The sequence below is a fragment of the Peromyscus leucopus genome, chromosome 9, assembly GCF_004664715.2.
Source record: "Peromyscus leucopus breed LL Stock chromosome 9, UCI_PerLeu_2.1, whole genome shotgun sequence".
Lineage (NCBI taxonomy): Eukaryota > Metazoa > Chordata > Mammalia > Rodentia > Cricetidae > Peromyscus > Peromyscus leucopus.
In genome coordinates, this window is record NC_051070.1 from 67,099,874 (window position 1) to 67,126,829 (window position 26,956).

Sequence of the window (26,956 nt, forward strand, 5' to 3'; positions counted from 1 at the left end):
GATTGTAAAATAATAGCCAGACTAATTTCTATTACATTTTTCATAAGCATAAGGTTATGGGGAGTGGAACTTATTTTAACTTGTAACATTAATTTGGGAATGAGTTCTTAATTGCACTTTTAAGTGATTTTTTTTTTTTTTTTTAAGAATATTTTCAACTGTCTCTGGTACTATCCTCCAGCAGTTTTTGCCAATGTATTTGACTCAATCCTGAACTAAGAGTCTGAGATGCTCAATGTTTGGTTGTCAGTACCAAGCTGTGGTGTTGTGTGATTCATTCAAGAACATTTGAGTTGTCCTAATCTCCTGAGAGCCTAGCTCCAAGAAAAGCGTCTACACAGCCTTCCCTACATCAAGAAAACCCTGTACTTAGAAGGTTTCCCTGAGAAGAGTCACGTGAAACGCCCCATGAACTCCTAGTTACTCAGTTAGTGCTTTTTTATATCACAGCTGTTTTATTCAATTTTTTTCTCATTAATTAGCAGACCACAGATGATGTATCATTTGCTTAAAGTCAGTAGGAAATATCCAGTATAGAAAATAGTTTTAGCGTTTCTAATTTGATGTGAAGTTGTCATATGTGCTATCATAATTCTTTCCAGCAAAGTTAACATGACATAACTTCAATTTTTTCATACTGCAGTCTTCTTTTTGTGTCTTGGAATAATCAAGTTTAAAGTCTTACATAATTCAGGATGGATGTGCTAATTGTAGTTAATATAAAATAAAGGAACATCCAATTTTATAATTATTTTATTGGAATATCTTGATTTTATTTTGTAAGTTAACACAATTTTCTACTTAACAGATGTAGTTTTAAAAATGCTTGGATTATCTGTATTTTGTAAATTTTACTCTGACATTTTTGAGTATTTCTATAGTCTATGTTCATCACCAAACATTCAGGGAAATACCAATTTTTTTTAAAAAAAAACAGTATATTTGGGGGATTGACTTAGCTGTGAGTGGCATTTACTAGCAATAGGATATATGGACAAGGACAAGATTTTTACCCGTTTCTCAAACACTAAATTGTAACTTAAATTTTACTCAGAATTATTTGTTGAATACTAGAGCAACTTGATATTTAAATGTAAATTTGGTATTGCTAAGTGTCACTGTGAATGACTAATAACAGGAAGCTAAATTGACAGTTACAACACACATTATTAATGAGGGAAAGAATGCAATTATGTTATTCAAATGAGTAAAGTTTTGAGAAGGAATATGATCAGACATATGGTTAAACCTTTCAATTATTGAAATTCAGTGTCAGATGATTACTAGGCAGAAAGAAAAATTCTTCGTCCTTTGTTTACCTCTCTAGAGGCAGTGGGACCTGGGAATTTGAGCTGTTCAATGAGGTGGACTAAGGTCTCACGCAATAGTCTACTTCATTCGGAGTATCAGACAGTTTATACTCTGAGGGTTAAGAGGAGTCACCTGAGTAAAGTACAGTCACAAGGACAAATCATGTGTGACAGACAAAGCCATATGTGGCAGAAACATGTTTTTTTCATAGAGGCATATAAACATAACAATAGCCAGTTGTGATGAGTAATCTGAAGTAAACTTACTCTGCTGCACCTGGGAAACACATTCCAAGAGCAATTCTATGTTTTTGAAGGAACTGAGGTCATGAAACTCTTGTTTTGTTTTCTTGGCATTTTTTTCTCACAAACACTCAGAATTCTTCTCATGTGACTCTATTCTTGGACTGTGTTCCTACAATCCTTAGCTTCACAACTGGTTATGCAAGACCAGTCGAAATACATTAAACTCCTATGCCAATACAAATTATGTGGGATATGTTCTTCAAGGTAAATAAATGGAGGAAGCTTCCGGAAGAATTGAGTGGTGGTGAAATGTTTTCTGTATACTAATTTTGTTAGGAACTCTAAGATGCTAAAATACAATCTTAAGGTTGACAGGATGGCTCATTGGATAAAGGCACTTGTCCAGCCCATGGCTTGAGTTCCAGCGCTAGCGTCCACATGGTGGGAGGGGAAAACTACCTCTGGCTGCGTGTGCCTCACACATGGGTACAGAAGATGTAATCCTCCAACACCCAAGAAAAAGACTACAAAATAAAACCTTCCAACAAATTAATAAAGTTCATAAACCAAAGTCCTGTCAAGTGTAATCCCAGTCCTGAGGAGGCTGAGACAGGAGAGCTGCTTCAAGTTAAAGGATTGTTTGGACTGTATTGCTAGTGCCAGGCAGCCAGGGTCATGCGACACACAGACTAAGGAAAAGCCATGCCCTGTGGTCAGGGGTTCATGGTTGCCTGCTCCTCATTAGGTGGAGTGCTTGCCCAGTCAAGGCCCTGGGTTCATTCTCCAGTACCACTGAATGAAAAGGAAACAATTTTGTCAGGAGAAAGTAGTGGGTGCTTATCTTTTGGATACAAAAGTTACTGTTTCCCTGTGTCTACTTTCTAGCTAGCTGTTTGTAGGCCAGATTTTGGTTTGGTTTAGTTTAGTGGAGGGGAGTAAATGGATGTGGCTAACATTTTACATACATTTCCTAAAAATACCAATGTTTTTAGGCCAACTTCATACAGTGCATTAATTTGTATATATAAAATCAAAATGTATCTCAGTATGAAATTATGTTTACAGAAATTGAAAGTTATATTTTTGTTTAAGTATCAAATGCACTGTTTCTGTGTCACAAGCATAATGGTTTTTTGTTTTGGGGTGGTTTCCTGATCACTAAATAATAGAGCTTTAGCTGGACAGTGGTGGCACATGCCTTTAATCCCAGGAGGCAGATGCAGGTCGATCTGGGTGAGTTTGAGGCCTGCCTGGTCTACAGAGCAAGTTCCAGAACAGCCAGGACTATACAGAGAAACTGCTTCAAAAAGCCAAACAAATAAATGAATAAATGAATGAATGAATGAATGAATGAATAAATAAATAAAGCTTTGAACTTCGAAGACACATAAAATTCCTGGGATTGTTGACTTTTTATTTCTATAAAACTATGTCTAGATTATGACTACCTCTAGAAGTTACTCTTCATTGTTACGTTGTTTACTTGTGAAGTTAATGCCCTATTTTCTCTTATATTTTGTTTTCCTTTTGAGTTACAGAAATTTTCAGTGTGTCGAGTATTTAGATATACGTGCATATTGAAAAAAGATCCCCTCAGACATATTGTATGGCTTGAAATAACCATTTTGCTCTTGGTTTCCTGTCTAGGAGAGTGTAAGAGATATCTTGTCACTTAAAGAAGGCTAAGTCAGAGTTGTTCATTTTCAGTGTGCCTTTTGTTTTAAAAAGCAACTACTAGGGGCAGGGGAGGTGGATCAGTGGTTAAGAGCACTGGCTTCTCAGAGAGAGGACCTAGGACTGATTCTCAGCATCCACATGGCAGCTCATAACCTCCTTTAACTCTAGTTCCTGGGATCCCGTGTCCTCTTCTGGACTCTGCAGTCACCAGGTGCACAAGGTACACAGACAGACATGCAGGCAGAACACTCATACACATAAAATATGATAAAACAAACAGGTCTCTCATGAGGTCTTATTGAAACAAACAAGCTACCAGGGACTTCTTAATATTTACAGTGGCACTTATTCCTGTCTTGTAGAATATATACCTCAATTCCCTGTGAGGTACTTCAGATCCCAAATTAAGACTAGAATTAGTAGAATTGGATAGAATTAAGTGCAAGCATACTTAATTTGAACACCTTGTTCCCATATTTTAAAGTTCAGTCAGTAAGAAAAATGTCTGGGGCACTTTCTTAAATGCTGTGTATAAGCAATTTTGACAGTGTTGAAGACTTTAGCATTGATGATTTGACTTTAGCATTGATTATTTCACCAAATCTTTTCTGGCTCATGTTGTGAAAGATAAAGTCACATATTAAATTTATGTATTGAGCACATCATGTAAGCTACATGAATGTCAAACTTCAGAAACCACATTCATTAAGTTCCATGCTTTTGTCCTCACTGGGTCTTTGAAATAATTCTTGCGTGTTCTAGCTTCTTTTATGAAGAAAAGTACTTTATATTTTTCAGTCCACAAGCTAAATGAGATTTTGTATGTTTCTGGGTTTTCGAAGAACTGTGTAAGTCCTATGCCTATTAACTTTGCTGTATTTGACTATGGGTTACCAACATCTTAATTTTCTTATGCCTTTGTAAATGAGTTTTACATGTTATATAATCTCATGCAAAATACATAAAATATCGTTGTGTCCATTTTGGTATCATAATTAGAGCTCGTTGTTTTCCTATTTTCAATTACTAGATAATTATTTCACAGATTTCTTAGATTTAAATGTTAAGTGATATGTTTATGAATGAGATATTAAACTGAATCTTAAGTCATTCTGTAATTATTAGTAATTTCTGAACTTTTTGGTGTTGACGGGAGCAATAATTTGTCCAGAATTTACTTAACCTCTGCTAATTCTTTGAACTGGTTAGAAAATTTTACATATAACTGAATTTGAATATTTTACACATTATTACAGTTTTGGGCCCAACAATGTAGCAGAATGAAAATGATCATTGAAGTAATTGTCTACACATGACATTTTTTTAGCCAAACAGAGTTTCTGCACAGTGGGGTTCTGGAAGGATGGCTCAGCCATCAAGAGCACTGGTTACCTTGTAGAGGGACCCATTTGATGGTTCATAGTCAGCTGTAACTTTGGTTCCAGGGGATCTGATGCCTTCTGGCCTATGTAGGCACTAGACTGTAGGTGGTATACAGACATGCAGATGAAACACTTATGGACCTAAAATAGACATCTTTTCAAAAAGGTAAAACAGTAGGAACATGGGCTCTTCTATGGGACATCCCCAATGGTCATTTGCCCCCTCAGTCAGTGTTTCTTGGATCTCTAGAGTAGTTAAGAACTCTGTGAGGGACTATAATCATAGCACCCCTGTGAGGCTCTGTGAACACAGAACTTTTGTGAGACTCCATAAACACAGATTCTGGTCTCTTCGCCTCAGTAAAATAGAACCAAAGAGCACACATTTCTATGTACCAAGTTTTCACGTGATGCTGATGCAGGTGGTTTGTTGATCCTGCTTGGATAATGTGTTAGACTTTGTTACTCAGGTACAGACTTGGCAGGAGGAACACACTGCATGCACTTGTCTCTGGATTTGATCCCCTGCCAGGTAGAGTAGCATTTTGGGCTATGTAATTTTTTTAAATTTTATTTTGGTCATAGCTTAATATCCCAGTGTATTGTAGGTTGTTTAAGATTCCTGTCCTCTACCGATCTAATACACCCATAAGTATTTTCACCTGTTGACAGTAAACAAGCACTGCCAAATCTATTTTTTTTTTAATTAGAAAATGTACTAGCTTCTGAATTGCTTCATACTAGATTAACATGTTTGTTATACCTTTTTTGAACTATTTTATTGTGTTCACAAGCCTTTTTTGGGGGGCGAAGAGGGAGGATTTCAAGACAGGATTTCTCTGTGTAGTCCTGGCTGTCCTGGAAATTGCTCTGTAGATCAGGCTGGCCTCACACTCACAGAGGTCTGCCTGCCTCTACCTTCCAAGTGCTGGGATTATAGGCCTGCGTGTGTCACCACTGCCTGGCTACAAACTTTCTTAATGAAAATGAAGATGTGTAGAAAAATACATTTTGTTAGGAGTGTAGCAACAAACTTAATGAAAATGAAGAGGATATGTAGAAAAACACATTCTGTGAGGAGGGTAGCAACAAGTAGATTCCCTTGAGCTTGGTGGTCAGCCAGTCTAGCCTACTTGGCAAGCTCCAAGCCATGTTAAGAGATCCTGTCTTGGGTGGGCGGAGGTGAACAGCATCTGAAGTAGTTCTTTTTGTTTCCATACACAGGTGCTTCTGCACATATGTACACACCTTAATAAATACATTTAGAACGTCTGCTTAAGAATTTGACTCTGCTGATTCTTACCTGTACCAGGATTAGTGATAAAACAACTCAACAGGTCAGCCTTGGTGTTGATGTATTTGAAGAGGCACTAGAGACTGTTCTAGTCTTTGTTTACATCCTGGTAAACATGCCCGGGATGATAGCATTTTGCTGTACTAGTAATCGGTTGACTGTGATAATCACATTTCCTAAGTCTATTAAGCATTCTGGACAATCTTCCTTTTCTGGCCTTATTTTTCATTAGTCATGTTAGCCATCAAGGAATACAAGAGGAAAATAAGTAACTTTATTTATTTCTGCGACCAGCATCTACATGTTTGAAGTTAATTCAAAATTATGTGTATAAAAATTTTAAATGGTTTGTAATGAGAGCCCATAGTAGATCGACAGTAGTTTGTTTCAGAAATGAAGGCTGACAAGATATGGTGGCCCAGCTGTCTGGAGGCAGAGGCAGGGGGCTGGCTTTCTGAGTTGGAGGTCAGCCTGGGCTACAAGGTGAGACCCTGCTTCAAAACAAACAAACAATGAAGACTTTGTATGAGCATTGTAATATCAGATGGATCTACGTCTGTACTAAGACAACCCATGTAGGAAACGTGTTTTCGTTTGGAATTCAGGTCCGTACCTTGCTTCCCAAAGGTAACCTTTGCATAGAATTTTTAGTGTTTCATAAATTGGCTCAGGAAGTTTAAATTGTTGAAGCATTTTGTGATTTTTTTTCCTAACTAAAGAAGGATTTGATTGACTCTGTCATGATTGTTTTATCTGTCATGAAGAAAGTTGTCCTTCCATTGTATAACTAACCTTTTTTTTTTTTTTAAGATTTTAAATTATGTATGTGAATGTTTGGCTTGCATTTATATCTGTGCACCATGTATGTGCTGATGCCAGTGGTGGTCAGAGGAGGCATTGGACTCCTTGACATTGGAGTTAGTTGGTAATAAACTACCCTGTAGGTGCTGGGACCTGAACCCAGGTCCTCTGAAGAAGCAGCCAGTGTTCTTAAGCACTGAGCTGTCTCTCCAGCCCCATGTTTCTAGCTTTTTAACATTATGACAAAAGCATGCTTCCCCTGTCTTTTTCTGAAGAAATGATTGGATCTTGTCACACTAGTTGAATCTCTCCAAAAGTCAGTTCTTTACTTTTAGACATAAGAATTCTGTAAAACAGGGAGGGGATACTTGGGGGCCAACCTAGGCACTTGATGTGTAGGCAATTGCCTTTAAAGCTGTATCGTTGGTCCTAATGACAGCATTAAAAAGCTATCAGCCTGAACTGTTTGCCATCCTGAAGATGACTGAAATCTGCTGATTCCAAAGATGCTTTTCCTCCCTACCCCATGTGTACTTACAGCAACCCCAAACTACTTACTGTTAAGTACTTGAAGCTTTAGACTACATCTGTTATGTTTCTGGTATTTAGCTTCATTCACAGTAATTAGCTGGGAAATTAACATTGTTGCTTGACTCTGTGTTATCACATGTCAAGATTTATTTGGAACCATTGCAGTTTTCTAAAAATGAGGGAAATTAAACAATTCTGGAAAATGACATGTATTGATATTCATAATTTCTTCCTTGAAATAAAATGTGTTCATTTACTAATCTTGCAGCAGGGAATTGTGGTGAAATAAACTAAGTCTCAGGGTTTCTTACCCCCTTTGAGACCGCTTAGTGGGTGCAGTATGCCATCGGTTGTTAGAAACGATGCTTCTCCTAATGTGGGTTGCTTTGGGATATTGGACTAATGGAGTAGAAAGATAAGCTGTCCCAATTTTTTGCTTATGTTTTTATAAGTTGGTATACCATTAAGTATATGTTAAGCACTTTAGCAATATCTGAAATTCTTAGTTCAGAACTGACCTCCCAGGGCTGGTCTGTTGCACCTTGCTGCCTAGGTGTTCTGGTTTCATCTGTGGGGGGGTATGGGCCAGTGCTTTCCCAGGGACCCCCATGGGCTTGTGTGTTGTCGTTGAGAAGAGCAAATGCCGTGGAAAGAGCTTACCGTGTAGGTGCAAGGGGAGAAGCAGTGGCAGCCAGATGAGAGAATGCAAAGTTCTGGGAGAGAAAGAAGTCACTGCTGGGAGAGAGGATTGTGAAGAGGTAACTGGATGATGTGGAGCTTGCTTGAGCTGCACTGGCCAGCGGTGTCATGTGTGGCTATTGAGTGAGTATCTGGACCTAGTGTGTCTGTGAGACTGAGTTTTTAAATCTGTTTGTGCACCTTCACTTTCCATATTCAAGTTCTTTTTATAAGATAATTGAGTATTTAAATTAGATAAGGGCTAACATCAATCAAAGTGCAGAATAGCTTATGTTAGCTATTTGTTGGGGTGATAACCAACCAGTCAAACTTGCGCACATGTGCACACATGCACTCTCTCTCTCAATGTGTTAGGGCATTTAATGACAGTAGGAAGTATTTGAGTTCCTGATATAAATGATTCAGAGTGAATTTAGCTGGGTAGTCTTATCTCATGCTTTTGGAAACTTGAAATAATTGTGTATTGGACAGGATTCGTCTAACACAGTGACTTTGCCAAATTTTATCTCATGATCAGTGTTCCTAGAATTCCACTCTATAAGACTAATTATAGTTAATACAGGGTTGAATTTCCCATGCTGGGGTGTAACAGCAATTATTTAGCATTTGTTGAGCATGAGCAAGTCTCTTATGCTCCCTGCCCTGCAACAAGAAGAGCAGTTTAAATATCCACCATTTTGCATTCAAATTTGTGTAAGATCTGTTTCTTTAAGCAAAAGAGTGGGTGTTTGCCATAGAGCAGGGAAGGGGTTGGAGCACACAGTTCTCTGGAAGTAAGTTATGCTATATTCTTTTTACTGTTACTACTTGTATGTATTACCTGCTTGATAATATCAGTAAAAGATGTGTATATTCAGTTCCTGAGAAGGATTTGTCATACAAAATTTCTCTTAAATGTATGTATAAACTTTGTTCATTTTTGTTCCATCTCAGTACCAGGCCAGCCAGGTGTGGAGAGGCAGGTTGATCACAAAATTCAAAGTCAACTACACAGTGGCTGAAATGAGTTAATCCAGACCCTGTTGCAAGAAAACTGGCATCACCCGAAATGGCAGGAATATAGTTCAATGGTAGTGGATTTGCCTTAGCAGTTGAGGCTCACGATTCAGTGCCCAGTATCAAGAAAAAGAACACACTAACCCTAACACAGTAGGAATCTCATCCATTACATAGTGATTTACCTTTGTTTCCTATAAAGTCCTGAGTGTCTGATGAATGAATGGCACCAGTTCAAGCACAATTTTACAATGAATGTACCCGAATCTGCAAACTCAGGTCCCTGTTGTTAGGATTTAAGTTTGGTGGTATGTGGAGAGTGGTACTCTGTTAGTGATGAAGGATACAGAAAGTGCTTGAGGGTCAAGGTGCTTGCATGCACGCCTGCTGTTCCTAGAGTACACATGGTGGAAGGAGAAAACAGCCTCCAGGAAGTTCCTCTTCTCTCCTAGCACAGGTGCCTGTACATGCATAGTACTAATAAAAAGAAAGCACTTTGAAAACCTGGAAGCAAATACTTCCTTCTGAGAAATTTGGGAAGAATGCACTAGGATGATATCATTTAAACAGGTCACGTAGGTGTCTTTAGGTAGCTAAAGTTTAAACTGGCTGGGTTTATAGTAATGCTCTAGGAAGGAGAGACCTCGAATGTGCACTCATGCGCACATGTGCACACATGCACTCTCTCTCTCAATGTGTTAGGGCATTTAATGACAGTAGGAAGTATTTGAGTTCCTGATATAAATGATTCAGAGTGAACTTAGCTGGGTAAACTGTTGCCAGGAAAGAGGAAGATGCATGGTATTCCACGAGTTTCTGATGGGAAAGGTAAGTTCAGGAACAGTGGAAGTAGAGCCTAAAAGAAGACCTTTTGCTCCTTGACTGCAAGCACATGCCAAGCAATGGTTTGCTGGGCTTTAATAAACTGTAAAAAGGCTTTCTGTGTAATAAGTAGTATCCTCGGGCTGATGAGATGGTTCAACAGATAAAAGCGTGGGTTTGAGTCTCATTCATCAGCATGATTTACTGTCTGTAAATCCATTCCCAGGAGATCCAGCACTCTGTTCTGGCTTCCATGGACAGCTGCGTGCATGCTGCAAACATACATGCAGGCAAAATATACACGCACATTAAAAATAAACCTAAAAATTATTCTCAGAGTATTGTCATTAGTTGCTGAGGCCATGACACAGCCCTACCATTTCTCTCCCTTTTGTAATTGTCTCCACAGTCTTGTGTCCTAGGAAAGGAGTAACATCTGGTCCCTTTTCTTTTTCAAATTCAGTAGCTACCCATCTATAATGAGACAATTGTATTTGAACTACAGAACTATTCGTTGTCCTCAGTCTTCTCAATTCCGTGTACCTCCCCACCATGTTCACTGAACTGTCTCCCAGAGGGCTGTGCGGGTTGCTCAGTGTGTTCCTATACTTTGTAAGTGTATATGTATCTAGTTCTCATGCTTGCATTTATTTATCGGTACTCAAGGTATTTTCACATGGTGCATGGCATTCGGTGCAGTTTGCCCTTTCTCTACAAATTCTAAATTCATGGATTCAGTCAACAATCGGTTGAAAATACTCGAAATTATTATGGGTATGTACAGGGTTTTTCATGTCACTCCCTAAGCAATACATTATAGCTCATGTCTATGTAGCATTTTCTTAGATTCTAAGTTGTGATTCTATAGCATGTGGCATAGGTTTTATGCATCGTCCCCACTGTTCTATTAGGGACCTGAACATTGATGTGTTTTGGTGTCTGAGAGTGTTCATAGGATTCTAAGCGATGCTATATTTCTAAAACTGATGAGGGGAATTTCAGGAGAAAAAAGTTTTCTAAATTTAAAAATGAGTTTCCCAAGACAGGTGCACACCTGTAATTTAAGGATCTCATAAAGACCAGCCTGTGCTAAGCTACACAGTGAAGAGTGGATATTTCAGTACCAATAAAAGCATGTTAATGAGAATCTGACATAGTGTATTCATTTAATAAATATTTGTTGAACATTTGCGTCTCAGCCTGTGCGTATAACAATGAAGTACAATGAGTCCTTTTTGAGTTTGATGTCTACTAGATGGAAAGAGAAATATGGGAATAAAGCCCATAAAAAGATGAACTACATCATTAAACCAAAGTGTCAGACCAAGAGCCAGACAAGAATGTGTTACTCAGTTTTCAATAGAACATCATAGAAGAAGACAGGGAAAAGTTGAATGGATGAGCATCAAGAGATCTTTCTCTGAGGCTGGAAAATGAATGAGCAGGTTGGCAATCTGGGAGAAAACGAGATTTTAACAATTGAAATACAACTTAAAACTAAAATTACAGTGTATGTTCTGTTTATCAGTTCTACAAAATGCAATGGTGTATGGTGTTGGATTCCCAAGCATGAAGACTGGAGGATCAAAAAGTTTCCTGGGCTTACCGACAGTATCTGCAGACAAAGTGGCCTTTTTCTTTATTGAGAGTAAAGTAAGCAAACCAGGTTATACAAGCTTACGTGTTTGTTTCCTTTTCTTTCGTCTGCATTGAAGAGAAGATTCAAACCAAAAGTGTAAAGGATTGGCTGCTAGGAACTTGTCAGATCTAAAGAATTAATCTAGCCATTGATTGAAATGCACACCATGTACATGATCATTTTTTAACATGGCTATACACACTGATGATCTAATTATGTGAATTCTAATAATGGCAAGGACAGAGTTGTAGTCAGGACATAGTCCTCAAGCAGGTTTGGATGAGTAAGTTGGGACTTTATAAACACCATCTGAGAAGGTAACTGCTGAGGGGTTAGTTTAGTTTAGTGCGGGAGCACTTGACCTGCGTGCCTAAGGTCTCCAGGAAGGGGGGAAATAAAAACCTTATAAATCTCAGTGTAAAAATGTGTAATTCATAGTTTGGTGTTACTTGCAAAACAGCAAAACATCTAGATTGTTTTTTTGTGTTGATTATTAAAATACTTCCGAGAAGCCGGGTAGTGTTATCTCTTGCCTTTAATCCCAGCACTCTGTGAGGCAGGCAGATCTTTGTGAGTTTGAGGCTAGCCTGTTCTGTAGAGTGATTTCTAGGACAGCCAAGGTTACACCGAGAAACCTTGCCTGTTTTTTGGGGAAAAATGCTTTGGAGAATTCAAGTCACCAGGTTTCTTTGGTGTTTCACATGCTTGCTTCCTTAACAGCATGACCTCTGGGCTAGGGCTTCCACTGTGGTGTTGGGGATTAAGCCCCAGGCTTGTGTGTCAGGTACCTGCTGAGCTGTGCATGCACTCCCCCTGGGTTTACACCTGGTACTGTTTACTAGGTGATTGTACAGACTTTAAAAGTTACTAAAGATGAGCTTTTATAATGATTTTAAGTGTTTCTGAGGAGATGTTCTTTTATGATATATACTGATATTTTTCCTTATGGAGTCTACATCACTTGCTTGGTCTTCGTTTGTAAAATATACCAAGTCCTCTCACTGTAGTGCCTGCCCTGCATTCCATAGTAAGCTGACATTAGCATGTACATGCTGCGGAGCCTGCAGCAGGTTCCTCTCTTCACTTCAGGTGGTGGGTGTGCCTTATGGTATTTGGAAGGGATTTGGGAACTTGTCAAGTTATATTACTGATACATTGTGTTCATCAGCAAGTTCCACTGGTCATATCTTTTTAGTGCTTTTCCAAGGAAATAAGTGGGCTCAAGTTAGCTGAAACTGACTTGTTTCTATATGGCCAATACATATGTGAGATGTAAAGTACATTTAATAAAATAATGGTTAAATATTCTAATCCTTGTATACCAGAGTGAACAGGGTACGGCTTTTTAGAGACAACTCCTTAGGTCTGTGGAGTATTTATAAACTTCATGGATTCATGTATAATAACTCAATGTCTTTCCTATTTCCCTTATACTCTATGCTTTTTCTGTTATCCTGTCTCTGGTTCTTCCTGTAGCCTGGTTTCTTCTTTACAGGCTGGCCTTTTTTGCTCTGCTCTGAGCTGATTGTATCTACAACAGCTGGAGTTCCAGGAATGCCCCTCTGGGACACAAGTACTTGTGGCTGCATTGCTAATTTAATTAAGTCACTTGACTGTTGGGATGGTTAATTGGTTGTTTTTTGGTTTCAGGTTTTTTGGGTTTTTTTGCTTGTCCTTCAATAGTTCTTCATTTTCTTTTGGCCACCGCAGTCACAAACACAAATCAACTGGGTACTACTATATGCATAGGAATAATGCAATGTATGTATAGGAATAATACAATGAGCCTGGGTTATTCAAAATAATTTTAGTACATTATTAAAAGTAATTTAGACTTAAGCATGGTGGCATACGCTTTGTCCCAGTATTCAGGAATACAAGGCACATGGTCATGAATTGGAGGTTAGACCTTTTTTTAAAGTCTGAAATTCAAAAGGTTCCAAATCTGAAACTTGGGGGCATTGGCATGATGCCACTAGTAGACCAGCCCACCTGACTGTGTGAGGACTAACAGTAAAAGTGGGGACATTAGAATACCGAGCATCACTCACTCTGTATGGAAAGCCTACAGGAATCACTTTTCCTAGATATGTCATTTGCTGGCTCTGACAGCAAACTCCACCAAATCAATTCTAGCCTGATCTGCACAGTGAGTTTCAGGCTAGCCAGGGCTACATAGTGAGATCCTACAACAAAAACAAAAACAAAACCCACTTACTGTACATATACAAACATCCCTGAATTCCTTCCCACTAAAAATTCAAATTCTGCTTCCAGGCATTGTGCTGAGGGATGTGTAGTGTATAGTAAAGGTTAATTTAATAAAAGTATTTTATGGCTGTCATGCCACTCAGATAAAGCAATAAAGGGAACATAGTATTTGGTCAATAAATGACTTAAAATTGTGCAGAGCTTAAGGATGAATTATTCTAAGATGTTACTGTTACATTTGTAAAGAATACAGATTGTTTCTGCATAGGTAAGAAGACCAGCTGGGTGTCTTTAATGAGTGTGTGTGCACCTTTAATGCCAGCCTACAGATGGCCGAGGCAGAAGAATCACGAGTTGCTGTGCTGCTGCTACATGGCAAGAACCTGCCTCACAAAAGAAGCCACTAGAAGCAGTCTTAGATTATGAATGTCTGGTTCTGTAGTCGGCGTGGGAGCAGGTGTTTGTTCTTCTGAAGACCAAGGCAGCCGGCATAAAATAGATGGTAGGCGTCTGTCTGCTAGAAACTCCAGATCTCTCAAAGATGATAGCACACTGTTGACACAATGAAGAAAGGATCAGCAAAGGATCCAGGAAGCACTAGAACTAGATGGTTAACAACTTGCGACTTACTTTCCATACACATGAAGAAGGAAAAACTCAAGGATTCAGAGTTGAGTACACAACAGGAATTGGAGTCCTGTTGTCCAGGGATTTGGGTGGGTACAAATGCCTGTGTCGTTTTCCAGTAAGTTAGTCTGTTTTGGGTGGTATATATGACAAGATAGCTTCTCATAGGATATGTTGGGATCTGGGAAGTGGATAGGAAGCTGTAGGAATCCATAATAAGACTGAGTATCTAGATCTAGTTCTGCTGTTAGGAGCCATTACGGGATTCTCGGCAACATGTTCATGCTGGTTAAATCTTGCACAGTGATTGGTGCCTCTAGTCCCAACTACTTGGGGGAGGGTACAGCAAGAGTTCAAAGCCAGCCTGGTTAAAATAGTGACACGCTGTTTTCAAAAACAAAGGATGAGGGCCTGGCTTGGTAGTAAGCCTGAAGACCCGAGTCTGATTTCTGTGACCCCCATGGTGGAAGGAGAGAACCAACTTCCACTGATTGTTCTCTGATTTTCACACTTGTGCATGGTGCACATCAACCCACACTGACTTAAGAAATGTTAAAGATGGCCTTGAGAGATGGCATAGAGGTTAAGAGCACTGGCTGCTCTTCCAGAGGTCCTGAGTTCAATTCCCAGCAACCACATGGTGGCTCACAACCATCTGTAATGAGATTTGGTGCCCTCTTCTGGCATTCAGGCATATGTGCAGGCAGAATACTGTATGCATAATAAAATAAATCTTTAAAAAAAAACAAAACAGGCAGATCGATTCCCAATTTCCTGAGAAACCGCCATACTGATTTCCACAGTGGTTGTACAAGTTTGCATTCCCACCAACAGTGGAGGAGTGTTCCCTTTGCTCCGCATCCTCTCCAACATTGACTGTCATTAATCATTGCCATTCTGACAGGTGTAAGGTGGTATCTCAGCGTCGTTTTGATTTGCATTTCTTTGATGATTAAGGATGTTGATCATTTCTTTAAATGTCTTTCAGCCCTTTGTGATTCTTCTTTTGAGAATTCTCTATTTAGCTCTTTAGTCCATTTTTTAATTGGATTTTTCAATATTTTGATGTCTAGTTTCTTGAGTTCTTTATATACTTTGGAGATCAGTCCTTTGTCAGATGTGGGGTTGGTAAAGGTTCTGGATACAAAGATTCTAGATATAAAGCAAAGAACAATCAGACTGCAACCCACAGAACCAGGGAGGCTATATAGCAGGGGGGACCCTAGGATGACTGTGGCTTAGGATAAGTTTTGGTTCTACTCAAGATAGATAGATAGATAGATAGATAGATAGATAGATAGATAGATAGATAGATAGATAGATAAATGAATAAACAAATAAAAACAAAAAGAAAAAAAAAACTTCACTGTGTACAAACCCGGTCCCATCTGACTGTCACAACAGCCTTTTATAAAGCAGACCATGCAGTCTCCATCTGGCAGATGAAGTTTAGAAAAGCTTATGTTTTTTTTCCCCTAAATTCTCATCTGCTTTTCACTATATAAATAATTACATGTATATTTATTATCACATGTGTAATCTATGCTGGTTATACCAGAATTGGAAACCTTCATTTTTCCTCTCTTTCTGGGCAGAACTACTTTTCCAGGAATATAATTTTTAAGCAACCTATAATTTTTGTAAGCTATTGTCTTTTTATCTCTAGATAAATATCTCAATACCCTTTAGTAAAAGGACTTCAATCAATAAACATTTGTTGAAGTATTGATAAATACAAAAACAAAAAACAAGGGTTTGTTTTTCAGATAACTAGCTATTTGGGGAGATTTCCACTTGAAGCACCTTACGCTACAGGCAGAGAAGAGTTAAGACTCGGGCCTTAGGGGCGGCGAGTCGAGAAGTCAGCGCTGCCTGCCCGGGGGTGGCAGGATACAGCAATGGGAGGGCACGTGGGCGCCTGCACAGAGACGGGAGCCGAGCCACACAGGAGACCCGTGGAGTCGTCATTGCTGAATTACGGTTAGGACTTGGGTGAATTGGCTGTCGGGGGCCTGTGTGAAAGAAAGGGCAGGGTTGGTGTTTGGCTTTTTAAATCAGTCATAATAATTAGGATCAGTGCAGGAAGGAAGGCTCTTGTGACATTTATAAGTGTGTACCACATAAAAACTCTTGATGCTTGGGGAAAAGGTCTCCACTGATTGTCATCAGTAAAAGAAGTAGCAGTTGGGCTGGAGAGATGGCTCAGTGGGCAGTAGTACTTGCTGGTCTTGCAAAGGACCCAGGTCAGTTTCCAGCAGCCCTTTTTTGTCCCCTGTGAGAACTGTACACCCATACCCATAACAAATACATAATCAGAAGTGTAAAGGTAGCTGTTGATGATGAAAAAGTGAGACACACTGGACTCTGGTGGTGCACACCTTAATCCCCACACTCGGGAGGCAGAGGCAGGTGGATCTCTTGAGTTCGAGGCCAGGCTGGTCTACAGCAGGGCTACACAAAGAAACATTGTCTTGGAAAACCAAAAAGGAGGGGAAAAAAGGGTGGAATACAAGTCACTTCCCAATAAAACGTTTGTAGTTTCACAGTGCTGACATGTTCCATGTACATGCATGTAAAAACGTGGCCTTGTGTTCCATGCTGCATCTCATATTGGGATACATAGAAAACCTGCCCTCAGAAGACTGCAGCTGCTCCTGTTTGACAAGTGTGCTCAGAATAGGGTATTTAGAGTACATGAATCATTTGTGATGACCAGTTGCCAGCATGAGGAAATAGAAAGCCAGAGGTAGACTAACTTTGTTCATAAAAATTAGGTATAGAATGCCACATAACAGCTAATTCCTATACTGTCTGTAGGCCTTCCCCTCTCTACTTAAGGCTAGCATTACTGGTTTTCTGTGTATTCCATAAGTTTCTATGTGGGCATAGGATACTAGATGTATTTCAGTACACACGTTGTGTATAGTATTCTCTGGTATTTTAGGCTGTTCTTTTCACCCTCATGATAGGCCATTTTATATAGTCACAAGGTCTTTGGGGCAGTTACTACTTTGTGTGTGCCCCCATTCTACCACATGTGGGCATGTGCTATGGGAGTGTGTTTATAGAATAAGCCATGGAGCTGTTTAGTTATTGGTTCCTAAAGCTCTTTGATGCTGTCTATTCTAACTGGGTGGGGATTTGTTATTCCGTATTATCCCAACCAGTATAGCACCTAAGACCAGTAGAGATACTGGTACGATAGTTTAGGGATAGAAATTGTAAGCTTGTGGAGGCATTTCCAAAGCTCTTGGTCATCTCCTCACAGGAGTCTCTTTAGATGTTTCCCTGTGGTCAAGTTGACAGCCCAAATCACTGCTTATGAGCTGTGTTTTATATGTGCTTCAGATAAGACTTGTTCACCCCCACTTCACCCCTGCGAAGTTAATCCATACCAGTGGCACTGGAAATGTTTGTGATGATTTGCCTGAGAATCGGGAAAACACTGGGGCGGGCAGTTTGTATTTTAGAGAGGTTGTTACTTGTGGAGAATAAACTGGAAGACGGTCAGAATGAAAAGCAGAGCGGGGGGGGGGGGAGGTAGTGACAGTGATCTCTGAACGATCATGACAAGGCTGGGTAGAAGGAAAATGGGGACAACATTAAGTTAAGAATAGGGCAGGTGCGGGGGCTTATGCCCTGAATCTTAGCGCTTGGTGGCTTGAATCGTAGCACTTGAAAGGCAGGCGGAGGCAGGTGGTCTCTGAGTTCCTGGCCAGCCTGGTCTACAAGGGAAATAAAGTGATGTCTTGTGGAGACAGGATGATTGTGAGCTTGAGGCCAAACTGGACTGCAAAGTGAGTCTGTCCCCAAAACTTGGTACAGAAAAGCAGCCTGGATGATATTGAGCCCTCGACCTGCTCCAGCCCTGAACAAAGAGAAGTGGGTTGGGGGTCTTGCATAGTTACAAGAAAGGAAACAAGGGATAAACGGGAGGGTTGTTCACTCTGAGGTCCTGTCATCTAAGAAGAGGAAGGAAACATTTGGGGTGCTTGAAGCCTCAGGCTTATTTCCTTAGCTCTGTGCTGTGGTCCGAGCAGCCCGACGATGCCTGTCGTTCTCTCCCAGCCTGTCTCTGTCCAGCATTGGGTTGTGGACCTTTCCCATCACTCGTAGCTCCCTGTCTGTCGGGTTAAGTGATTCTTAACTACTGTACAGTTCTTGGCCCTCTAAGGTGACTTCTCCGCGGCATAGGGGCCCTCATTGATGCTGAGTGCACTTTTGTTGAATTAGTGAACAGGCAGTTTATTCAAGGTAACACTGGCGTCATTAGCAGCATCAAAATGGGATTTCTTTGTACCATGTATTTTGGGCTGATTGTGACTGCAGTGGGAAGCCGGGGAGGGGGGACGGGACAGTGAAGCCCAAGGTTGACACGAGTTTGGGGGTGCTGTTGGCACAGAGCTTGCACTGGGGAAGGCCGTGAAGGCAGTTGCGTCAATGACATGGAGGCAGACAAACCTGAGATGTAAAGTTTATTTTAGACTTTTATTATGATTGATTTTTGTGTATTCTGTTTATACATGGTTTGTGTGGTCTAAATGTTCTCAAAATTTGCTAGTAACAAATAGGATGGCTGCCTTTGAGATTTCCTCCCTAGCCCAGGCTGGCCTTTTATTTGTGGTAGGCCTTAGCCTCACAGGTTGCTGGGTTACAGTCTTGTCCTGTGCCAGCAGGCCCGGCTGCTGCTCACTCGGTCTCTGTTGTCCCTCCTCAGTTGTCCATTGAGAGTGGCAAAGATTGTGGAATTGTGTAAATAAGTCTAGAGTTCATACATTCCAATTTCATCATACAAAATCGTGGCTGGGTTTACAGGCAAGGCCACCACAGCTATTTAATCATATTAAAAAATCTTCATTCACAGTGGGACATTGTGCACGCCAGGATGGACATGCTGGATAGTCCTGCCCGCTGGCGGGCATCCTGCCTCAGCAGTTTGTAGTAATGCCTCTTCCATCACTACAGTTAAATGGATCGTTCGCATAATGTTTAGATTCCTGTAGTGCTACTCTTGGACGGTATTTAATGTGTACAAACATATAACAACACCTGCAAAATGTTTTTCCTCATAGCTTGATTTTCATGTTATTTGCAAGGGTGGGATTATAGGTAAATGGTGAGAAAAACTACTGCTTGATAGTTTCCATTGCCTTTAACATTTTAATGAAAACAGTTTAAAGATTTATTTTACTTTATGTGTGTGAGTTTTACCTGATGTATGTATGTGCATTACACAGGTACTTGGTGCCAAGGAGGCCAGAACAAGGTCTCCTGGAACTAGAGCTCCAATATGGGAGCTGGGAACTGAACCTAGGTCCTCTGCAAGAGCAACACGTGCTCTTAACCACCGAGCTGTCTCCAACCCCTCCAGTGCCTTTTATTTGCATGGTCAATACATGAAATATTGCCCAACCTTGGAGATGGCAATAATCTACTTGAAAATTGAACTTTAAAAGAAAATAGTGCAACTCTTTATGTAAGTTCAAACTAAATGAGTTTTCTGGTCCAGGGATGCTGATGCCCACTATTAATTCCAGCACTGAGAGGCATGATCAGGAGGAGCTTAAGTTCCAGGCCCACCTGCCTTGCATAGTGGGACGCTGTTTTAAAAAGCAAAATAAATAAAAAATGCACTCACTGTGGTCCAGCCAAACCCTGGTTACACTCCGATGGTTTTCTATGACTGTATTTTTACTTTGACATGCTTAAGAAACTACGTAGGTGGTGCTGGGTTTTTGCTTTTGAAATGCCTCCTAGAGCTGGGCATTGTGGTGCATCCCTGTAAGCCCAGCTGTTTCAGATGTTGAGACAGGAGGGGCACAGGTTCACTCCTGTACTGCTGAGCTGGTTCAGGGATTTGGGCAACTTAGACCTCGTCTCCAAAAAAAAAAAAAAGGAGCAAGCAGGATGTGATGCTCACTGGTAGACTTGAGGCCCTAGGAGCAAGCTCCTGCACCTGGTGTATGACACTCGCTTGGGAGGCTGGGACAGGGCAGTTACCTCACATTCATCACTGGCCTGTCTTACATACTGAGTTCTAGAGTAGACAGAACCATGTCTCAAAAGCACAAAGAAAAAGGGGGCAAGTTCTGTTGAGTCTGAGGGGTTTTGCGGAGCATCACTCTTGCTGGCGTTTCCTATTTCCCTTACAACTGCCTTGCATGAAGCGGCTGCATGTTTTCAATGTTTGTGCCAGAATTTGCTTTATTTATTTCAAGTCTGATGACCTCAACCTGGGATGTTTATTTTTGCTTTGAAGCTGTTACTTATCCAGTTGAGGTGGTGCACACCTATAATTCCAACACTTGGGAATGGGAGGCAGGAAGATGAGTTGTTCAGGGACATTCTCAGCTATATAGTGTAAAGCCAGCCTGGAATTACATAAGATCTGTCTTAGAAAACAAAGTTAAAAAACATATTTGATGAAATCATCATCTTGTAAATTATTAGGTTTTATGTATTTGCAAACCTAACATTTCTTTAATAACTCAATCAGATGTTACCTGTAACCTTTAATGGAAAAAAATGAGGTGCTGAGAGATGGCTTAGTGGTTAAGAGCACTGGCTGCTCTTCCTAACAGTCCAAGATCAATTCCCAGTACCTAGATAGTGGCTCATAAACTTTTGTAACTCCAGTCACAGGCACACATGTGGTACACAGACATGTGTGCAGACAAAACACCCATAGACATCAAAGTTTAACTAAAAATATTAAAGAAAAAGACAAATGTTTCCTACAAAAGATCCTATCCTACTCTTATCGCCTTAGTAGCCTGTATTGTATCTGTCAAAATGGAAGGGGCCATAATTGGTTGTGAGCCCTGGTCTCTATAGGATCTCTTGTCATATTTGCTAATGGAGCCTTAGAAAACCTATAGACCTCCAAACATGCATTTCTTGGGAAAGAATCCCTGCTGTTGAGTAGGGAGCATTCTGGTGGAAAGTCATCCTTACCGGCTAAGAAACTATAGACATCAGGAAATGTCACCTTTCTTGAGGTTACTTTATAGCAGGAGTTCAATACCTTTAAATACCCTTAGTTTTACTGTTCACATGTAATTTGAATAACAGCCTCCATAGTAGTGGGATGTGTGTATTATGTGTTTTATACAGGCCTCCTTTAGTTATCTTCTTGTAACGTATATTCAGAGGCCCGGAGAATGTGCAGTGGAAGAGAGTGGCACTTTTCCTAGAACTAAGGTGTCTTTAATACTCTTGCGATCGTAGGTGTGTGCATGGTACTGTGTATCTGAGAATATAAAAATGCCCTTGCTGAACTTTTGGTGTGCTTAGAGATGCCCCCTTCCCACACTTTTCCAATACAATTATTTGATTTCATTTATGGCACACTTAAAAAATGATAGAAACCATGGTTTCATCAAGGTACATAGTAGCAGTTCTGTGAGTCTCCAGTGAGCACTCGCAGAACTTTGTAAGCCTTTTGTGCATGAATATTCATCCCATCCAGATTTGAGTTTGGGGCACTATTTCTTATGTCAGATTTTAGACCTCAGCAGCATTTCAGAACAGTACTATTATAGGCAGTTCCAGCATTTGTGGTTATGTACTTCTAACTTAAAACTCCTCCAAATCTGTACACACACACACACACACACACACACACACACACACACACACACACACACACACAAATCTTGGGGGAGGGCAAAATTCCTAAGATTTCTAGTCAAATATGACTCCCCCCCCCCCAGATTGTTACCTGTTTGCCATAGTGTAGTCCTGGCTGTCCTGGAACTCACTTTGTAGACCTGGCTGGCTTCGAACTAACAGAGCCTGCCTCTCTGCCTTTTGAGTGCTGGGATTAAAGGCGTGTGCTACCACTGCCCAGCTTTTCTTTTTTCTCTTTTTAAAATGGACAATCAAGATGACTATGGGTAAAGGCACTTGCTGCTAAGTCTGACCCCTGAGTTTGACCTCTGCACTGACATGTTGGAAGGAGAGAATGTCCCCCAGTGGTTGTCTCCTGACCTGTGTTGTATAGCTTATCCTGACACACAAAATTATAAATGGACATAAAAATTTTCAATTGTTAGCAGATTTGAATCTCTTTTAGAATTTAGGGTATGTAGAGTTTAGTGCCATGGTAGGAAATTAATCTGAATCTTAATTCACCCAGTGTTGTTTAAGGAAATGAAGATTTGGAATCAGAGAAATTATCCTCTAAATCAAAATAATTTTTCAAAATAAAAGGCCATGCAACACAAAGTGGTATCTTATTGAAGTCTTGATTACTGTTGGGAACTTTCAAGAGATCAGTTACAATGTCTGGTTTTTAAAGGGCTAAACTCTTGTTTTTCTCTTCTTAGGTTGTTAAGACAACATGAAATTGCTGAAAGTCCAGCCACATACAGAAGAGTTTAAAAGCCAGGGATGCTAGGCTCACACCGCTGCCTTAGATCAGTTGGTGGTTCTTCCCTTTGGAAAAAGGCCCTTCCTTGTGGATTGTGCTTACAGCATTGGCATAGGTAATAATAGTCCCTGTGTTGGTGTGGTCTGGGTTGAGACAGTCTTACTTTGTAACCCACTATGTAGCCCAAACTGGACTTCGACTTTTTTTTTTTCAATTTTTATGTGTATGAGTGTGTTTTGCTTGTATCACGTATGTGTATGCACTACATGTGTGCCCAGTGCCTACAAATGCTTGAAGAGGGCATTAGATTCTCTGGAACTGGAGTTACAGGCTGTTGTGAACCTTCATGTGGGTGCTAGGGATCAAACCTGGGCGTTCTGGAAGAGCAGCCAGTCTCTTTCCAGAGCAGTCTTTTTTTTTGTTTGTTTTCTTTTCTTTTTTGAGACAGGGTTTTTCTGTGTAGTTTTGGAGCCTGTCCTGGAACTCACTCTGTAGACAAGGCTGGCCTTGAACTCACAGAGATCCTCTGCCTCCCAAGTGCTAACATTAAAGGTGTGTGCCTCCACCACTTGGCCAGCCACTCAGATTCTTTTCAATTGTGTCTGGTGGTCCTGTGGCTTTGAACCCAGAGCCTTGCCCATGTAAATGGCCTACCACTGATAGACACCTGGGCAGAGTTCCAGTGTTTCCCTTTCTTTTTTTGATTGAGATGGTATCTCACTATGTAGCCCTAGCTGGCCTAGGGACTCTGAGACCAGTTTAACCTGGAGTTCATCTACACTTCCAGCCCCACCTCACCCTGATGGTGGAATTAAAGGTATGTGCCACACCACCAGGCCCCAATGTTTTGCTGTTAGAAGACAGTTTAGAGTTTGAGCTGAAACCTTATAACGCTACTGTGTCCGTGAGGCAACCGAGGCAATGCTTGTGTTGTCCTGTCTTTGAGAAGGATGTTTTCTGCTCCTTACTTGCTCCCTCCATCCTCTGAGTATCACATCTATAGTTTTCAGGTATATTGGAGTAAGGGAAATGACACACCAACAGGTTCTTATTTACAAAGGGGAAATATGTGTGTGTGTATATATATTCCAGGACCTCCAGGGCTACATATAGGAAGACCCTATTTCAAAGAAAGAAAAAGTGTCTTTTCCTTCTAGTCTCAAAATCCTTACATACATGGGTTTTCTTCTTTGGGTTGCTGCCTATGATGAAGCTTAGCACCCAAAGTGCTCGCTGTGGCCCCAAGCTCCTGATAGGCTGCCTCATCTCACTCATGCATCAAGCTGGGCAATCCATTGGGTGGCTCTCCTTGGAGACCGTGGTGAAGCACCCCCACATTTTGAGGATTTGAAATGGTTGCCTGGAAAGCTTTCTTTCTCCATCATCTACAAAATCGTCTCTGTCCTTGATCTTGGGAATTAGTTGCTAGTCCATGTGGTCAACAGAATATTTGAGTCCAGACATCAGTTTAATCAGAGCAAATCGGCCCAGAACCTTCCCATTGCCAGACAGAGAGCCACACTTCAGGTCCTCTCTGCTAAATATCCCCATAGCATTGTGTGTGCATGGGTAGCTGGATATCTCGAATGGAAATGTCTAGTGAGGTCTAGGGGAGGGAAGGGTCTTCTTGTATGAGCTGATTCAGACATATCTTTTTTTGGCAGGAATCTGTAGAGACATTCTTGGAACGGAATTGTCTGAAGACACGCACCTGTTTGCAAGATCGCTGCTCAGGTACACCTACAAGCTTGGTCATGCCGCTCCAGCCACTGGCTCTCAGAGCTCCTCTCAGCCCAATGTACAACTTTTACCTTATGTTCCTTTGGAAAGTATGATATTAAAATGCTGTGTAATGTAAAATATAGATGTACATATGCTAGGGACACTGGCTCCATTCTCTCATTTGTTTAAGAGAGAATCATCAATTTTCTGTTTTGTTATGCCAACAATATAAGATTTTTATAGAAATACTTAATATTTTCTGGTGTTCCTGTCCTGTTCTGTCTGTTTCAGGTGTGGTGCAGTTGACCAGCAGTGAGGGTGTTGCTTGAGACCTGAGAAGCACATCCACAGGATCAAAGGCTGTGCCACCACCCCCTGGCCTATGTGGCCTTCAAAGAGGGAGAAAATACAGATTTTTTTTTTTAAAGATTGTAAGTGGACTTGTCATTAATTAAAGTACCTGCTTTATAGTAGATAAAATGTAAATCAAGTTAATTTACTAAAATATCAAATGTACTTTTAAATATGACAAAAGCGACATGAAAATGCCATTTCACTGGTTATGATTAGTGTATGCTTATACTTGGGAAAACCTGTTTTGTTGGTTTTTCAAGACAAGGTTTCTCTGTGTAACAGCCCTAGTTGTCCTGGAACTCACTTTGTAGACCATGCTGTCCTCGAACTCAGAGATCTGCCTGCCTCTGCCCCAGTTCTGGGATTAAAGGCGAGGGCCACCACCGCCCAGCTTGATTTTTTTAAAGGAAAAAAACGGCTTGTTGGTGTAGTTGGAGATAGAGGAAGATTCTTTTAGTTTGAAGACAGTCTGATCTGCATAGTGAGTTCCAGGAGAGCCAGGAAAGGAGGAAAACAGGATGTTGTGTACCTAGCCACAGGATTAGAGAACACTGAATAGAAAAAAAATGTATTGACTTTATGGCTTGCTGCTTGGTGATTCTAGTTCAACAAATTATTTTCTTGAGGGCTGAAACCTCTTAAAAAGCACAGACAGACACACTGTGACCCAGGCATGGTAGAACATGCCTATAATCCTGAAGCAGGTCTGAGCCAGCAGATATAATGTAGGAAGAGCTTCTCTAAAAACCAGAACACAATGCCTGTGTGTACATGTATAACATTCCTATTTACTGATGAAAGATTTGTCTCTTACAGGTCACAGCATGCTTTGAGAAAAACGCCGAATGTCCCAGACAGCAGCAGACCAGAAAACTTTATTTTGCAGTTTATCCTTATAAGCAATCATGTGCCACAGGACACATTTCTACAATTAATTAGTTTCTAACTCATTATGTAGCCAAAGATGTCCTTGAGCTAATCCTCCTGCCTCTTATTTACTTCACCAGTAAATTTATTAGTGTATTCACTGTACAAAGCCATGGGCTAGGTTTTTTCAGATACTTTAATACATGTATAAATTCTGTCTTCCACGTGCCGGAACACAAGACTGTAACTGACTCACCTTTTCAAAAGATGACATGCAGAGTTCAAGAGCATCAAATTCAACTTAGTAAATGGTTTACACCCGAATTGTTTAGAAAAGCTCATGTTGTAGGCATGGGAGGCCCTGAACTCATGCCACGGCCTCCTAGATTCTAGGCTTACAACCAGGAGCCACCATGGCCCAGCTTGAATCTGATTCTTTTTTGTTGTTGTTTTGTTCTTCAAAGACAACTCACAAAGACTAGTAGAAAATTTCAAGTTCAAAAGTTTTTAATTAAATAGTTCTCATATGTACTGTTCCACATTGTGGAAATAAAACTATGCAGAACATTGAACATTTTGAACAATGGCACAAACACATGTAGAGTATGTATGGTGAAGCCCCTGTTGTACCTTACCAGGCAACAGGTTTAAATTGCAAGTTTACAGGGAAAACTACATCTGAACATTTCAGGTACACCAGAATTCCAAACTGCTACACAGTTGCAGTCCTGTGGTCAATGCAGCTGCACTCTGTATGCACCTATTAGCAACTTAACCTAGAGAAGAAAAATGAATGTTAGTGCACACCTAAACACTGGGGTACTGCTATTTTTAGTAAAAACAGTCCCATAAGTTGCTGTATTACACAACCATTAAGAATGGTTTAAAAGTCCAGCTTCCTTTCATATGGAAGTCAGGATTTGGACTGCTCAGCAGGGATGCCCTCAGACTTTACTTTCAGCCAGGTATGCAGTGCACACCTGCCTCAGTGCCAACATTCAGACCCATGAGTACCCTGTGCACTGACTACTTGAGCAGTAATCCCAAATATGAAACAGATTTTCACCTTGGCAAAGGGTGCTTCCGTCAACCTTATAAACAATTTATTAGGGCCGGCCACAGGGCTGAATGAGTAAACAAAGTGACTATCCTGGAGGGAAAAGAGAAAATAAAGTCAGATAGACTCACATCTGTGACATCTGCAAACCCTAGAACCTTTTACAGTAGAAACCAGAGAACTGAGGGTTTTTTTCTTTCTCTAAATTTTGGGATAGGCTCTCCCTGTGTAGCCCAGACTAGCCTGATACTGGATGGCTCTACAGAGTGAGATCCAGGACAGGCACCAAAACGACACAGAAACCCTGTCTGGGAGGTGGGGGGAGACAACATCTCAGCACATGGGAGGAT

At 40.6% G+C, this 26,956-nt stretch overlaps 1 protein-coding gene and 1 long non-coding RNA gene across 4 annotated transcripts in view; one reads left to right on the top strand and one right to left on the bottom strand.

Moving 5' to 3' along the window:
- Positions 1 to 23,104: 23,104 nt before the first annotated feature.
- On the top strand, positions 23,105 to 26,700 carry LOC114683798. Its single transcript, XR_003733207.2, has 3 exons — positions 23,105 to 24,340; positions 24,620 to 24,759; positions 25,499 to 26,700. It is a non-coding gene; the product is annotated as an uncharacterized LOC114683798 (long non-coding RNA).
- Mphosph8 (M-phase phosphoprotein 8) overlaps positions 26,039 to 26,956 on the bottom strand; it is a 39,630-nt gene continuing 38,712 nt past the window's right edge. Inside the window, exons 13-14 of one of the 3 annotated variants that reach the window (XM_028858132.2) lie at positions 26,616 to 26,699; positions 26,039 to 26,325 (exon numbers count right to left, since the gene is read on the bottom strand). In XM_028858132.2, the coding sequence (XP_028713965.1) occupies positions 26,284 to 26,325; positions 26,616 to 26,699 (126 nt within the window). In that variant the 3' untranslated portion in view covers positions 26,039 to 26,283. Of the gene's footprint in view, positions 26,700 to 26,956 lie in introns of all 3 variants that reach the window. The other 2 variants (XM_028858131.2, XM_037208504.1) reach the window with 2 other exon arrangements.